The 17,640-nt window shown below is 44.1% G+C and overlaps 1 protein-coding gene across 1 annotated transcript in view; it reads right to left on the bottom strand.

Annotated features, from left to right (window-relative positions):
- Window positions 1–439: 439 nt before the first annotated feature.
- Window positions 440–17,640, bottom strand: part of WNT11 (Wnt family member 11) — a 30,244-nt gene continuing 13,043 nt past the window's right edge. Inside the window, 4 exon segments of the mRNA XM_062578278.1 lie at window positions 440–3,101; window positions 13,359–13,651; window positions 15,183–15,460; window positions 16,171–16,406. Of these exon segments, the coding sequence (XP_062434262.1) occupies window positions 2,927–3,101; window positions 13,359–13,651; window positions 15,183–15,460; window positions 16,171–16,406 (982 nt within the window). The 3' untranslated portion in view covers window positions 440–2,926.

The following is a 17,640-nucleotide window of genomic DNA, read 5'->3' as shown; positions in this document are numbered from 1 at the left end:
TTCTTTTCACGCTTTGCAATGACACTGATTCTTCTGACATGGAAAATGCAGCTGAGGAACAATGGTTTGACACCAGAAGAGTGAAATGCAGCTGAAAACAATGTGCATATTAGAGTATTTCTTCCATCTCATTGTGTTTTCACCAAGCTGAAAGACTCAAGACATCAGCAAGGGAGCAAAAAAGAGTCCTTACAGAACAGAATTTAAATGCTTAAGTTTTCCCTCAGTCAGAACATGCTTGCCTCTTTGGCTTCATCAGAAACTGAAATTAAAAAGAAAACACCTTAAAAGAACAAAAATTGACTATGTCTTTGCATATTGAACAAAGCCAAATTCTGGCTTCAGAGAGCAGTGGGATTCCTGCCACCAACCTGTCTTTGTGTCAGCCTAAAGACACCCACTGCTCATCACATCGCACTGCGGAGACATCGGAGTCCACCAGCTTTTATGGGGTGACAATGACACAAACCACTGACAACCTACCAAAGGCTTCCTTTCGCCTGCTCTTGGCAGGACATATTGGGGGAGGGAGGGAGGCGAGGAGATCAGACCTGTTACAGTAGTGTTAAAAGTAGCCAAGGAGAATAAAATATCTCCGGTTTTGCTCGATAGCCTGCAATGCTGGGCATTTTTCTCCCAATTCCTGAGGGCTGTGCAGCAACATGTCAGAGGCACTTGACTCTCAGAGACCGGCTGAGTGAGAATGAAGGGTTCAGAGGAAGACAGCCGTGTTATGGCCGTATTTCCCTCTAGAAAAGTGCCTGCTGTCCCCCACACACTTTAGAGGATGGAAAAGTTGGCTGACTGCACCCAGGAGGCCTCACAGGAAGGGCAGAACTGAGCTGAGGTGCTGCGACATCAGGGGGGAGGGGGTTCAAAAACTGAATTTATGGTAGGCTCCAGAGAGTTCCTCATAGAGATCCACAGGCCTGTCTGTGCATGTCGTCTCTTTATTGTATATATATTTAGTGAGAAAGAAATTCCTCCTGCCCCTAATCATGGCCATGGTGTTCCTCAAAAAGATGACGGGCCACAAGCACATCATGTTTTTCTTCTTTCTGTGTAGTGGTTTTGAGGCAACATTTTATCTTCTAGATCCTCAAAGACCTGGATCCAGGGATCTTTAGGAATACTGGAAGCTTTCAAGTGAACACTGTGGTCAACAAGAAGTTTCATCCACGAAGAGGAGATTTGCTGGCTGCTCATACACGGTCTGTTAAAAAGTCCTGAAATCTTTCACAGGCTCTGTTCCTGGAGCAGGCAACCTTCTCCAGTGCTGCCTTTCACAACGGAGACACAGAGCTGGATGTCCGTGGGAAGCCAACCAGTGGCAAAAACTCCACTACACAGCAACTCTTCTTCTCATGCGCGAACGAGGAACCAACCACTCATGACAAGTATGAGTCACATGTGTTAACACACTGCCTGAGGGAATATTGTAGTGGTGAGGATGATCCTTGATCTAAAGAACAGCATGAGAACGTGACTTACTTTCTCCGAATGCTCCGTTTCATTGCCTCAGCTGTATCTTGGCTAATTCTGCTGAAAACGAACAGGCTGGGGAGATGGGGAATAGTGGAACTTCTCTATTCCATGCCAGCAAATGCCTCTTATCCCTTCTCTGGGAGGGAAATTAGAGTAGCTTTCCAAGTAAGAAACAATGTCCTTGAGCGAAACATAATAATTCTAGGATTTTGCTCTTGCATGAGTAACTTCAGCATTTATTTCATAGTATTGTTAAGGCTTGTTTATAATAGATAGATATATTTATGTATAAGGAGGATAGAGGAAAGCACGAGATATATCTTATAAATATTTCTGTACGTTCGCGTACAAAAGAAAATATGTACAGCCACAGATAATGTGTCAAGGCAGGGCCATGTGAGAGATTTACATGTTCCCACTTCGGTCTACTGAGAATAGCTGTTAACCTTTGTGCCTGCGCTCTCGAGAGCCGGGGCTGGGCAGCGCTGAGGACTCTGGAGTTTCTCGGGGCTCGGTCAATGGCTTCGCTGGCGGAAAAGAGGAGGTGGCAGATTTCAACGGCTTTGGGTGGTCCAACACAGCAGAGCGACAGTGATTAAGGGCATAACACCCACAGGGCAGGAGAGAAAGCAAGCAGGAATTGTTTTTTACTTTCTCTTTGGCTTTATTGCTGCATCCTACCCACTCTGCTACATTCCTGTGGACCCATGCCCACAAAAGCCTCTCTCAGGGTATCCTACCCTCACTGCCTTCAGTATCCAAAGGATTTTTTTGAACAGTTGAGTTTGAAACCAGCTCTGGTAAAATGGGAACAGCTTTGCCCATGGCAGTTGCTTTGAAGTTGCAGACCTGCTTAAAAAAAAAAGGTTAAAATGATTGGTTCATTTCAGGAGAGTAACCTGAAAGTCTTTCCGCCTTTGCCATCCTGAGAGGATGCTTCCAGGCTAAAAATAAAGTCTTTGGCAACAAATAGAGTTAATGCTGAAAAGCTGCAAAGTTTTCCTTTCTGGGATGGTCCTAGTGCAGACCCAATACCCACACTAGAAGGCATAAGCAGGTGTTGGCATTATTTTCCAACAAGAGTTATTGTTCTTCCCCTAAGGAAAGTTTCTACTTTTGTTTCTCAAAATACTAAGGCACTTGATGGCTGGACGTCATTGGCAACCACAGGAAATATTTTGGAAGAAGATACCATCCCAAATGAGTTTTTGTCTTCCCAGAGAGCATTTTATTGGTGGAGAAAACCTTCTGCTTTTTACATTTACTTTTTCTTAAGGGTCCTGTTTTTACTGGTGTTATTGCTTTCTCCTCTACGATCTTTCTTCAAGTTTGTGTCTTTACAAGATAAGCGACATCTAGTTAGGGAAATGTTTTCTCATCTGTGAATAGTGCTTGGGTGCCACTGGCGTCGCAGCTCCTGGTTGGAGCAAGAGGGGGAGTCTCATTTGCACACATATCTCTCGACAGTCCTCTCGCACTTTTTACAGGTCACGTAGCAGCACCAGTGATATTTGCAGTGGCACCGCTCCACCACTTTGTCCATGTAGGGGTTATAGCCTCTGCCGCAGCACATCAAGTCACAGCTGTCGCTCCCGTTGGAGGTCTTGTTGCATTGCCTGGAATAAAGGAAATGCAGTGAGCAAGCGCAAATCCCCACGGAGCTTTGGAAACCAAGGATGGGTCAGTCCCTGCAATGGCATTGAGGCCTGACAGCTCTGCAAGGTGCCAGGTGAGGCCAGCATGTTCAAGCCTCAGCTGCAGCAAGCAGGTAGTAGCTGGGCACCAGGGCAGGTCTGCAAGGGAGATAGAGAGAGCCCTGGGCCTGTATTCAGATCACCTGCTCTGAAACTCCAGATAGGATTCACATCACCTGCTCTGACACTCAAAATAGCATCTAATCTGAATAGCAAGAGAGAGAAGCAATGATGATATCTTCACTGAAACACAAACTCATAGTCCATAGTGCTGTGTATTCCCAGGCTGGCTCCAAAGCTGTTTGAAGGGAGGTGGGAGAAGAGGATCCCTTAAAGGACAAACTCTGATGTTTGCCTTACGTTGCCTAACCTGAAAAGGGGTAGAGGAGGAACCCTGCAGTCAGATAATTTGCACAGACTCCATGCCAAGGATACTAGGTTGGGAAAGCTCCTGAGCAGGCTCTAACAGCCACTATCCAGCCCTGACCATATCAGGGAAATGATTACCAATACTAGCAGGGCAGGACTCTGCGCTTTCTCCTCTAAGTATCTCCCAGCCTGGCACAAGCAGCAAGGGAGCTGGCCGTACACCACCTTGAGTCTCGACCCAGAAGCAGGCAGCATGGCAAGGACACACTGTGGGATGACATGTCACCAAATGTCACACGGACTTTTACTGCTTGTTTTGCTTCTGCTTTTACTTAAAGGGGTAAGTCTGCCATTTTATGAGGTTCCCTCAGTTTGTCTGTTTGGTTGGCAGCTGGCTTGAGTGTTCAGAAGTAACCTGTGAGTTGAGGAATCTCTGCCTTTGATCTCCAGCACTGAGAAACTTTGGAAGGGACTTAACTTTGTAAAATCATATGCTCAACCATTCTCAAAACCCAGCTACCCCATTCTCCTAAGATCTTCAAGTTGGAAGTATCCCAAGTTGGAAATATCCTAAGATACTTAAATAAATGCCACTAGCTGCTTCCGAAAACATAGTCAGCAATGGTAGTGAAAAGCATGCATCCACATGAAAAACTCATTGGCATCAAAGACTGCCCTGATAAAGCGAAAGAGAGGAAAAACTGATCCTATGTTCAAATACTCTCTGCCTTTTTTGGCCTTCCAGAGACTTTGTCCTCTACCCTCTCACCAGGAGGGATTCATCTCCCTAAACCCTAGATGTTAGAGTACATTGCATCACTCTACCCTACAGATGCCCCCACCACAACCTGTCACCCTGGGCTACCTTCCACAGTTGACAGAGATCAACAGGCTTTGACTTTCAGATGCAATGAACCATGTCCTAAAGATGCCATTTCTCCAGCTGCTGTAAAGGTGAATGTTTGGTCAGATGTTTGGCTGCACACTAGCACCTTTAGGTTAAAAGATCTCATTCTGTGCTCAACACAGTGAGGCTGCAAACTTGATGGAGCCTCTTGGTATTATTAATAGAAAGGCAGTTTGGAATTTGTGGAGAATTACTGACATGTCTTCTAAATCTTATTGCATCTAGTTATTTTGGACAGAAACATTTTGAGGCTGGTTTTGGGTAGGGAAAAGAGAGAGGAATATGAGTGGTACTATCAAGCTGAGCACCCCATTAATAGATGGAAACAAATCCATGAGCTTTATAAGAATTCCTCATGAGGTAATGCTTTAGGAGAAGTTATGGGATTAACGAGGTGTTGAGATTTTATTCTTGTTCTTCCCTTATTTATTTCTGACTCAGGCAGGCCTCCTGTTTGTTATTTCTGACTCACATTCCTCTCCATGTTCAGTTTTTAAAGGCTCCCCCCCGCTTCTTCCCCTCTTTCGGGAGTGTGTGTAAATATTTACGAACCTTTGAAAGCCTCTACCGAAGCTGAAGTCTGCAATCTCATTAAGCATGTTTGCCTAACATTGAACCAAAGGCGCTGTTATTACCCCCACGAACCAGAGCCCCTCCGCTAGGAAACCTCAGAATGACTCCTCATAAATGTATTAGTAAATGCATTAAATATTCAGAGCAAAGGTTCAAACACAGGCATGTTGACATTAGGAGAGGGGAGGGTATTTGAAAACCTTACTCAGCTTTACCGGTGGCTGGAAAGGTTGTTGCCCCTAGTTTCACCTAGCGAGGAGCAGGAGTCTGAAGAAGCCCAGCACTGGGTATATGATGCCACCTGGTGCTAAGCAACCGTTTCACCATCAAGGATATTCCCTAGACGTACAAAGCACCCTGCGGTCAAATTTAGTCAATTCAAATACAGAGCAAAACTCTTACACCTGTTGTCTGCGAATTGGGAATCTCTGTCTCCTTACATCCACTCCTGTGATTTGCATACATCATCATCATAATAATAATAATAAAATCTACTGGCTTTCCCACAGCCAAGCCCATCCCACTCAACCTGAAATAAAGGAAAAAAAAAAATTCTAACCAACCCTGCCACTTTTCCCTCAATTTTTGAATAAGGAACAGAGACATTCAGAAGCAGGAGAGCTGCATACCCAGAACAGAGCTTTTGACCTCATTCTGACCGTAACTGTGTTTTTAGAAAACTTTCCTGACAATGCCACTAACTAAACATTCTGTTTTCTGCTTTAAATTGTAGGGATGGATGAATAATCTTTATTTTTTTAAAAAAATAAGCCAAAACAAAGGCATTTTTTTTCAGCTGTAACTATGTGTACAAGGAGCTAGTAGGTAAAGACAAAGAAACCCAAAGACTAGAGTTTACCCACAGAAGCTACCCCTGAGTGTCTGCTTGTCAGAGACCTCGGCTGCAGTATCACCAGGCTCCCTGCTGATGGGTTAAGTTCAGTCTCGTTTGTTTTGGGCCCAGTCCAGCACAATTCCAGCAACTCAGAGAAATGCGCTTCTCCAGAGCCTCAGAGAGAAAATACGAATGCAGCCGACTCCATCTTAACCAAACTTCCAAAAGCATTTGGACAACCAGTGAAAAATGATGCCTCAACCATAATCGTGGACAAGGTCTTGGCTCAGGAATATGCCTTCAGATTGCCACCGTGCTTTTCTCTTTTCTATGCAAGATGGGAGGAGGCTGACCTCACTGACTGGACAAATCCTACTCAATTTGCCTTTCCAGAGTCTCACCCTACCAGCCCTCACTTGCAAAAACATTGCTGTACATCATCCCTCGAGCCCAAGCAGCTATATCACGGGGTGGCCTCCCTGCAGAGATGGGCAAGGTGATATTTGCATTTTTGAGAATCCTGCCCCAGATGGAGAGGCTAAGGAGTCTCACAGTTACTTCACCAGGAATTTTCGTCTTAAGATATCAGTTACAGTCTGCTGCAGAGGAGGGAGAAGCAGAGTTTCTGCATTGTTCTGCAGGGACCTGCAGAAGGATTTCCAGCTGGAAATCTAAGTGCCGCAGATAGGAGCACAAGGCGACAGGCAGTATGTTCTTGCGCTCCTTAAAACCATCTGAGCCCTGTGCTAGCAGAGTTTGAGCAAGAGAGTCTAGTAAGCACAATTAAGGTCATGGACTCCTTCTCGTCCTCCAAATTATTCATATTCTATCATCCCACTTACAAGAGCTCTCTCACATCTCTCAGTAATATGCAAGAAAACAGGCACTCTCTGGTTCATACTGGAGATGATTTCCTATGCAGGACAGAGGAATGGGATGAACTGTGCTCTGGAGGTATCAGCTGACTGTGCAATGAATGTAAACAGTGGCCTACCAGCTTAATTGCCTAACTTCTTAATGCCTAAAGCTAAATAAGATGGTGCTCCACCCCATTAAAAGCTCCTGGGAGATGCTACATGTATTTTCTCTGTGGATCTCAGTTCATTTCTGTCCCATCAGCAGATGTAAGCATAGGGTATTTTTTTTTCTTTCTTTCTTTTTTTTTTTTTTTTTTGGCTGCCCCCAGTTGATAGCTGCTGTTGGAGAGCTAAAGGGAGGTCCACTCTGCCTACTGCACCAGCCACAATAACGACACATGACAACGGGGTGGATGAGATATCTGCTGGGAGCTCCACCAGCCCTGTTGATCTTGTGGAAGCTGCTTACAAAAAAGTAAGAAATGTCCTACTGGGTCCAAGCAATTGCCTACCTGACCCAGGACTCTGTAATGGTGATGGGAGATGCTGTTTAGGGAGAAAAACATGAATCTGGTTGTTTCCTATGGTCCACCCCCTCCTACTCCATCAACATCCAGAACTGTTGTATTACGAATGATAGAAGACACTTTCTTGCCTGAACCTTTCGCTACTCCTTTGTGGGCATGTTGCCCATAGATTTCTCTTTTTGAACTCATTTAACGTATGGAAACTGCCTCCACAAACGCCTGTGGCCATAAGTTCAAGTAGATGCTACTGCTGTATAAAAATAAATACCTTCTTTTTTCTCTTTTAAACCAAATCCCTATTAATTTCTTTAGCACCCCTTGTTTTGGTAATGTCATGACACACAGTGGTATATAAAAGAGAGAGAGGAATAATTCATTTCATTCTCCCAAGAAGCACGTAAAACAACGGGTATGGCCAAAAATACATCAAAGTGCACAACTTTTATATAAGATTTTAAGAGCAGGATCTTAATTATTTTTAAATTGTTTTCTCATCCACAGGGAACAACTAGAGACTGACAGCAAACAATTGTACTAAAGAGAGTTATCAATACTTCATGTCACCAAGGAGGTGTCAAGAGAGATCCTAGAACCAGCCTGTATTTTCATTAATGAAGAAATAGCGAGTGAGCTTCAAAAATATGGGATAATGTTAGGCCAAAAGGCACTGAGAGCATTTTGCAAAAGTGAATTAAAATGCAAAAAAAAAAAAAAAAAAAAAAAAAAAAAAAAAAAAGCATCCTGTTTTGAAAAATAGCCAAATAAATGTTAGAAGATTCTCAGGTGAACCCAAGGAGCAGTAGCAGTTCAGAAACTAGAATAAAAGTTGAAGAAACTGTCTTAGAAAAGTCTAAGAAGAGCTGCCTTTCCACCTATTGAATGTCATGGTAATGAGGAGAGCAAGTGAATGTTCTTCATATCCAGAGGAGGCAGGACAAGAAATGATTGAGCTGATTTTCAAAAAACAACAAGAAAAAAGGAAAATTCAGATTAAGACAAACGTGATAACTCTAAGGATAGGAAAGCTCTGGTATAGGTTGTCTAGGGAAACTGTGGGGACTGTCTAGGGAAACTGTTTTTAAAAACTGATTAGACAAATATCTTCAGCAATGGCCCAGACATTCTCAATTCAGTCTCACTGCAAAAAAGATTAGACTTTGTGAAAAGATCTTTCTGGATCTAATGTTCTCTAACTGCAATGCTGTTTTAATGCAAAGGGAGTGAATATCTTTAGGAGAGCTGGCTTAGGAGCTTTTTTTCTTTTTTTTTTTTTTTCTGTTTCTCCCTCTCTCTCTCTGAATTCACCATCTGCTGCAATTTTCTGTATGAACTTCCTTTTTCCATGTATGAACTTTCTTTTTCCACCAATAACATCATTATTCACAAATGTTTTCAGGAAGCTTTACCATCAAATCTAGGTCTGTCAGAGTGGGACAGGTTCAGACTTCCCTGAATTTGTTATTTGTGGGGTCTCATGAGCGAAGAGTGACATGTCTGATAATGGTTCCAAAATTTCCTAAATCATCATACAAATTTTAACCTAATCAAAGTCAAAGTCCTGCATGTTGTTTCTTGTGTCCTAACTGAGTGATGGGACTTTAATTAAAGAGGTAGTTAAAAAAAAAAAAACCCAAATGCTCTTGTTTACTCAAAACTACCATTCTTCCCCGTATAAATATGAGTGCTTCTGCTAAGAAATTTCATTTACAGTCAGGCACTGCAGCTAAACGAGTTACTGCTGATCAGTACAGGCATGCTCAGTAATTACATGCAGGTTCCTATCCAATAAAATATATCAGTGTAAGACACCTTGGGAGACACTTAGGACTAGTATTTTATATTGAAGGAATGAACAAATATATTAGCAAGAAACAACCTCCAAAGGAATGGTCACGTTCATGGTCAAAGTGAGCCAGCTAAGGAGTGGTGGCAGATCAGCCCAGCTTAGTGTCATGGTTGACTTGCCCCTTGCTGCCCAAAATGTTACAACCCGATTTTTGCAGCCTACAAAAGCTCCTTTCCATCTTCAGCATGGAGGGAGAAGCATTCGCTTGGCTCCAAGGCTGCTCTGGGAAAGATCAGTAATAAACAGCTCAGTAATCTCTGCAAGACTTCAGGAGCTGGAGGCTTTTACACGCATGGTAGAATTTCCCTTTCCTTGGATTCCTTAAGGGACCTTAAACAGCCTTTGAAATATGATACTTTACACCCTACTGATAAAGAAGGTTAATACTTTCGCTTCTTTTCTCACAAAAGAGATCTCAATTTCATAATCTGCTATTATTTATATTTTACTTGAACCTGATAACGAATTTTTCAGGCAGGAAAACTGAACTGCCTTGTTAAAAGATGAGTTATAGGGTGTTTTCTTCCAAGAAAGCTCTGAAATAGGAAAATAATTTTTTTTCCCTCTGCAGTTAGATTAGTTGAATTGAAAATCATACAATTCACATTCTGCTCCACAGATCAGCTTCTTTAGATTTAGTCTCCAGATCATTTTTAATAGCTATGAAACTGCGATGATGGTAAATAAATGCAAGTAGTTTGGCTGGACTCGATGAGGGCTGGGTTTGTAGCAAGCCTATTTGCAGAAGCCTTGGACAACAGTTGCAAAACCTGGCTCCTTAATCAGATTTTGAGCACTTCAAAGAGTTGTGAGGCTTCAAATCTCAGGTTCGATTTAGCTCCCTGGCTTTGAAATCTGGATACACCCCAACCGCTTGGAGGCATGCAGATTTCCAAACTATTCTGAATTTCAACAGAAAGCTAAGAAAAGCTAAAGAGTCTTAAAAAGCATTTCAGATTCATTCCAAAGAAGGCTTTGAAAGCCTTTCAGCAAAGAGCTCTGAACGGCTTTTGAGCAGCCGAGTTCATGTTTTCCGAGTGGAACTTTTCACGCAGTTCCACCACAAGGTAACTCGACTCCCCTTCCTGCCAGAAAAGTGCACAATAAGTCCAAGTAATGCGAGGGATAATTAGAGAGGGTAGAGATGGAAGCGGCTGATTAGATTATCCCTTCCACCTACCTGCCAGTGCAGATTTGTTCCCTACAGCATATGCTGAAACCCAACACTTCCAGGGTGTTGCAACCAAGCCATCAACCTCCGTCCTCTTTCCGCCGTGCTCTGAGTGAGCACAGGACCTTGAGGGGAGAAGGGAGGATGGTGCAAAAGAACTCATTTTCTTTAAGAAAACTAAAAAGAATATGAATTTTAAAATCTTGGGCATAATGGGAAAATGAGTTGTTTAAAAACATCAGCACACCACACCGTGGTTGCGGTCCTGCTTTCCACCTTCCTCCTTTTGCTTTGCCTTATTGATTTCACTAAAATCCTTCCACCAGCAGCACAAATGAATGCCTGTTTCTCCGACTGGGAGCTTGGCAGGTCATTCACAAGATGCAATCTAATATTGCAAGAGCGGGCGCGGGAGGTAGGACCGCTTCAGCATGGGCACTGTGATGTCCCCTGTCCTCCGTACGCCTTTTGGAGCAGAAAGCAGGGCTGAAAAGCTGCCAAAGCTGCCTGGACCCAATGTCTCATGGGATTCAAACTGAGGGACAATCATTTAAAATTTTTTCTTGATTCCATTTGTAGTAAAAGGCCTTAAAAATTAGCCTTGCAGGAAACAACAGGCTCTCCCCAAATTTTTGACGTGCTCAAAGATCAAATGTTAAGACACCCCTGGGATTTGACTTATAAAACAAAAACCTGTTTGGGCTATTTCCTTGTGAGCATTTTACATCTTTGCAGAGCAAGTGCAAACCACATTTTTTCTGCCCTCTCTAACAGCAGCCCTTTTGTGCTCCCGTTCCCCTCATCTCTGTCATTAGGCGCTATCTCTGCAACCCCGTGTCTGGCTGGAACAGAGCCACCACGCTTGAGAAATGTTAAATGTTTTCTCCATGAGAAAAAAAAAATCATGGAGGAAAAATAAGCATTCAGAGGAAAAGGAGGAAGCCAGGGCTAGCTAAGCTCCCCTCCTTCCCCCAGGGAAGAATGGATGGATCTGCAAACACGTTGTGTGGATTTTACACTTATTTCCTCCACTAAATTAATTCAGAAAACGAGCTGCTATGGCCTGCGTTACATGTGCCAAATCTGAGACACCAGGCATCTTCTCAAGAGCTGGCCAGTGAATTACAACAAAAATGACTGTAAGTCCACACAACCTTACCAGGTTGGGAGACTGGGAGACACCTACAACTTAACACAGGACTATATCTCTCTCTTCCCCTTCCATAGCCAACATTTTCTTGCATGTCTGCGAATAAGGAGAATTTCTTGACAGGTTCCTTTTTAAAGTCATCCGCTCCTGCCTTAATATCTTGGTCCTCTAAATCCTCACTCAGTCTCACTTCCTGCGGACCCTTGCCTGGCAGGCTCGCAATCACTGCTGTTGCTCAGCTCAGGATAAACGGACGCCTGGAACACACATTTTCCTATCCTCACACACACACCAAAAAAAAAAAAAAAAAAAAAAAAAAGGAAAAAGGAAAAAAGCATTCAAGACTCTGACATGTTTTTCATCCCTAGCTCAGATAAAAAAGGCAAGACCTGCTTTAAACTGAAATTAGGTGAATAATAAGTCACACCTCTCTCCCTTCTAAAAGCATTTCAGTTCATTGAAAATGTTTCATTTGGCAAATTTGTGATGAATTTATTTTGGTTTTGACACAACTTAACCTTCTGATTTAGTGCAATTCCTATAAAATCAATTTCCAAACAACCTCCCATTTTTTTCATTGCATTACTGAACGGTCCAACAAAGAGGTCTATGGCAAGACACAAATTCATCAAAATCCACACAAATCCACAAAACATTGCTTCCATTAAAATGACATTTTCCCTCAGAAACCAGTTTCAACACATGCTTTTTCGCTACGATCCACAGTGACTCATAAATGTCTTCACTTGCTAATTACTGTTCCACCACTGGACTAACGATGAACAGCAGCCCAGCACTCCCGCCGTGGAGCTGCTAGATAAGTGCTGCTGTACAGAGAAAGTCACCTTCTGCCTCCTGCCATTTAACTACCATCTTCTCCAGGTCAGTTCTGCTAGATAAACACAGATATGTTTTGTACAGGGTTGTGGTTGCTGATTAAATGGCCGTTGCCGAAGAATATCATCTAACGCTTTCTCATCAAGTTGATAGACGGCAACTAATGAGCCAGCCTGAAATCCAGCCATTGCACCTCACTTAACAAATGCCCTGGGGTACTAACAGCCACAGACAGACTAGGCCTTATTTGTGCATGTGATCCAGAGAACTGCCCTTCCTGCAAGGCAAGTCCAACTGCAGAACTGGCTCACTGTTAACTCTGGGCAGATAATGCCACCTGCAAAATTCTGGAAATAGTGCAACTGTTCAGCTGGTGAAGGGTCTGCCACCCACCTAGAGATGCTCAAACTGCTGAAAGGGGAACTGATTTGTCTTGAAGAGAATTAAATGGATCATGGGAAGAGAAAGGCATGTTTCAGTCCTGGGAAAGGGACAGCATTATGCCCAGTGGAAGATTTGGGTGTGATGATCTTAAATGCCTATCATCAACAGGATGAAGAAATCCCTCTGTGGAGGCATTAGCAATGCAAGTACACTTTGATTTTTAAAATGCAATGGAAGCAAAAATCCTAAAGATTCCTCACTATAGCCTGTAGTATTCTTTTAAGGGCTCCTGGGGCTACTGATTCTAATGGAGTTAACACTTGTCTACTTAAGAGTAGCCTCCATCACATGAGTAATGATTGCAAGAAATGACTTAGAGGAACTCAACATGGAAAAAAAATGGTGCTTGATCATTACAAGACCTTTAGAGGCTGCCTACACAACTTTTAGAGGTTGCCTACATGAGTTTCCTGAAGGAAGTACCTTCAAAAGCTACCTTGTGTCTGGCTGTATAATGCAAAAGTCTTCTGCAGCCCTGTCCTGGTGAAGCCACCACTGAAAGGCTTGGGCATCTCTGGACCATACTGTAACTTACAGATTTCCTTTACTTGCATGCATGTACTACCTCCACAGTTACTTGCTTTTTACTTATACATGATCCCCTCTTCCCCTTCCCTCTTTGAGGCTCAGAGTGCCATCAACACCCACTGCAGAAACCCTCACCTGTCCTGGGTCCCGTGTGACCCCACCTTCTCATTCTTCATACAGAAATCAGGTGAGCTCTGCAGGTAAATCAGCTCTGTCTCCTTAACCGGCCTGATATCGATATCCTTTGGCACGAGGTATTTGCGTGTGCCCATGGGCCGGTGAACAACCTTGGTGGCTGATAAATACTTGTTTTTGAGGTCCAGTGCAATGTCTTGCAGCTCTTGAAGGCCTTTCCAACAGGTCTTGATAGAGCATGACCCAGAAACTCCATGGCACTTACATTTCATTTCAAGAGAGGCTTTCAAGACCTGCGAAAAGGAATGCAGGAGTTAAGAAATGCCCTTCTCTTACTTCTAAGCATCCCACCAGCTTGCTAAAGAAAGTACTGTCTTAATGAAAACTGACATAGAAAGAAATTGCTGCTCTGATTTCTGCACAGTTGTGCTAGAGTAATAGCTACTGTGCAAGGGGAATGAAACCCTGCAGCTCCTTGGTGATCACTATCAGCCCAGGACTATTTTCACCAGGGCACCACTGTAGGCAGCAAACAGACAAAACAGTATTATGAATTTTGATCAGATATCTACACAGTGCTGCGTTTACACCCTCTAAATTTCTAAGGAGCTGGAAATCAAAGCAATCCATACATTGATAATTAAAGTACATTACTGCCTCCAGCAGATTTAGGCTTTGGGTAACAGATATGTCAAGGCTCTGAAGTGTTCAGGGCACCCTCACCCTGCCTTTCTGCTGGTCATGGGCCAAATGAGCCTTTTACTTTGGTTTACACTAGACTTTTTTCTGTGGGACATGGCAGGGAACACTGCCAGGAAGGGCTGAATGCACCAGCCATGACGACACTGTGTTCCAAATAGGAATATGCCTGATGCAATTAAAAGAAAAAACTCAAGACATTACATGAATTAAAGCATAGAGAGTGGAAGTGCAGGGAATGGTAGAGAAAGGCACCCAGGGGAAGCAAGTTCGGCATGGTGGTGCTCTGTAAAGGTGAATTCAGCCCATAGCTAGACAGCAAGCTGCCAGTGAGCTCAACATGCTCTAGATTTTGTGTCCCAGATCCAGCCTCTTAGTGCAGGCAGCCCTGTAAGGACTAAGCTGTAGCCCCTGTCCTCCACCTCCACCAGAGGTACCCCCAGAAAGGGACCAGCCTAGGGAACCGCTGCAGCCTCAAGCACAGGTGCAGGGTCCGCCCTTACAATCCCCCTCCCCAATTTCTCCAGCTGTATAAAGGGCTCCAGTGGGGATTTGCTCCTCGGTGCACACCAAGCGCTGTGCACGTGTTAAGCATTATCCCTCCATTGGCACATTGGCTGTGTGCGAACTGTTAAAACCTACCTCTGCCAGACAGAGGAACGTTCACTAGTGAAGCAGTTAAAAAGAAAAAAAAAAAAAAAGAAAGAAATAGTCAGCCCTCCTGGCTGCAGGAATGGCTGGGAGGCAGCTGCAGTTGGATTCGTCTGGCAGATGGTAATCCTCCACGCTTACACAGCACTTCACATATGCAACGCCCTTGGCAGAGCACTGCTGGACCCGTCCCCACCACACCTCCTGGGGTAAGCAGGCCAGAGCCATCCCTGGCTGTGGAGAGGCTGTGGCAATGAGGCATCCCACCCATGGTTATATAGGGCCGATAATAGCGTTCAAGGCCTCCTGAGTCCCAGAGTGAGATACAGCCACAGCCTTCAGCAAGCCAAAGGAATTCAGAGCATCTTGGAGAAACTTTCTCCTTTTGCTAGCTGATAGAGACAGTGAACTTCACAGAGCGACCAACCACTACAGATGATTGTACAATTACAATAACTCTTGTGGATTTGTTACCTGTCTCCCTACTTCACTGTTGTGCAGATGCATCAGTTTATTGGCTTGTGATCCTGATTTTTTCATCTTCATGGGAGCATCTGAAAATTTGGACCCCATGATAAGACCATAGTTGAGGTTGTCTGCACATCCTCCCCATCGATACCCAGGTCCAGGTGTCTCACCTGGGATGGGACCACAGGAACAGCCAGGGAGGTCCCCGGTGGTGCAGGCTCTAGCAATGGTGTGGCTGATGGCAGCAGCAGAAAGCGCATACACAAATGCTGACTCCCTTGTGCCTGGAAGAGAGAAGAACTACAGCTCAGCTCCTGGGACAACCAGAAAGAGACCTGCACAGCTTCTGCCCCACAGAACACCACACACCACAACTAGCTGCAGCTGAAACTTCTCATAGCCTCATCAGCTTAGAGCAAATTTCCCAAGCAAGCTCTTCTTCGGCATATGAGACAGTATTCTAGCAGGGCAGGGAGGCACAGGAGTCTACACTTCAGGCCAGTGAGGAAAACCCCCATGGTTTCTCCTCCCTGTTTTCACAGCTGTGCTGAATGCTGCTTGACAGTAGGGGATAGAGCTGTGGGAAAGGGAGAGAGACCATGCAGCTGCAGTGCACCTTGGTGCACGCAAGGATGGTTTGACCCACAGGGGAGCTGACTGTGCAGCCTCATGCTCAGAGTGCACTGCTTGACAGGTCTCCATGCTCTGAACAACAGTGCCATGGCTGTCAGGGAGCGAGTCGCAACTCCTCGGGAGATGAGCAAACCAGACTGGTGGCATGTGGTCTAAGAGCTGTGGGAGACCGGGTGGTGGATGTGAGAGCTCCTAGGTGTGACAGGTACCACAATGACGAATGTGGTCTCAGAGAACAGAACAACTATGCTACACAACCACTCCATGTCTTCTCATGGCAGCAGGACTGTTCCCAGCCCCCAACACACATGTGGCTGGCTCTACTCACTCACGTCCCAGCTGAGCCAGTAGTGCAGTTTACCTCTCTCTAAGTCCAGCAGGTAGTTAGGAGCCAGATCAATAGAAGAGCAGTTCCACCGCATGTCTGAGAAAGTTTTGCGGCAGGTCTTTATCACTTCCCGTGCTGCCTGGATGATGGTCTGCATTAGCTCCAGGTTGCTTCGACACAGCTGCACCTGGGAAACCACCAGGCCTTCAAGTTGCTTGCAATGCTGGGTTTGATTCAGGGCCAAAGCTGCAGGAGTCTTGGACAGAGCTCTGAGGAGACAAAACACGTGCAAAAAGGCGTTAAAACTTGCAAAAAGTTAATCTTCAGGTCAGCATTAATTTCTCCACTACCTCTGATCTAGCAAACATTTTGGCCAAATTTAATCTAATTTTAGTCCTCTGCAAATTAAGTGCCTACTTTAAGTTAATCCCTATGGTCAATGGAGAAAGATGAACAACTATTAAGAGTGATTTATCTCATCTAAGGTAGGTATTTAAGATAGGTGGGAAGAATCACCCTCTGAAAGTGTCCAGTTCTCTCCATCATCTAGAGAAGCCAGGACAGAGCTCCTGAGGAGCATGCCAAGGTGATTGAATGTGTGAATCCTTGTGGGAAGGCTTTTCACTGAAGAATAAAGGGGATAGACCTCCCAGCAGAGTGAAAAATGACCCATCAGTTCCATGATAACAGAAAGCTGGGTCTTCCAAGACTGTGGTATTCAGAGAAAAAGTGAGATTGGTGTTATCAGTGCTTTGCATTCAGCATCTGTCTCACACACTCTCTAAGGATTATACTAAATGTCAGGTAATTAATTACAGAGAAAAATCCTTGCAAAGCCTAGGAAAAAGCCACCAAGTCTGCAAAACATATGCTTTCCCTTAGAGTTAAAGCCAAGGACTTCACCAATTCCATTGCTGTTGCACTAAGATAAGACTGTTTCCATAGTCTCCAAAAATTAAGTGCAGAAGCAGAACACAAGTGTGTGTTAAGAGGGTATCATGGTCAAATCTGAGAATGGGTCCTCTAGCATCAGAATGTATTTTACCATGTAAGAAACCAACAACACCCCATGAGTTCTTCTAATGTGCAACTTGTGCAACTGCCAGTGTTTCATGCTTCAGGTAAAAGAGAAACAAGCAAATGGTGCCATGCATCATACGGGCCTTGCTATTTTTTCCCAAGCACCCACAGTGATCAGCTGAAGCCTGGTGTGTAATTCCCTCTGTATCTTTATGACCTGCTTAGGGCAGTCATAAATGTTATTCATTCCCATAAAACAACTTTCTAGCTGGCTGCATCAGTAACTGGCATATGATCCTGGCAACACACTGCCTTAACACATATTTCCTTCTCTCCTTATTAAACGTGTTGCTTTTTAGTTTCATCCTAAGCCATCTTGGTTAGTTTGGCTTATTAGACACATTTCTGGGCAAAATTCACTTTATTGCTGTAACATCCATGTCCTTTAGAAGTTACATGAGATGGAAACGGAGCTAAAATTGA

Source organism: Rhea pennata, chromosome 1, assembly GCF_028389875.1.
Source record: "Rhea pennata isolate bPtePen1 chromosome 1, bPtePen1.pri, whole genome shotgun sequence".
NCBI lineage: Eukaryota > Metazoa > Chordata > Aves > Rheiformes > Rheidae > Rhea > Rhea pennata.
This window is presented reverse-complemented; position numbering and strand designations above follow the sequence as displayed.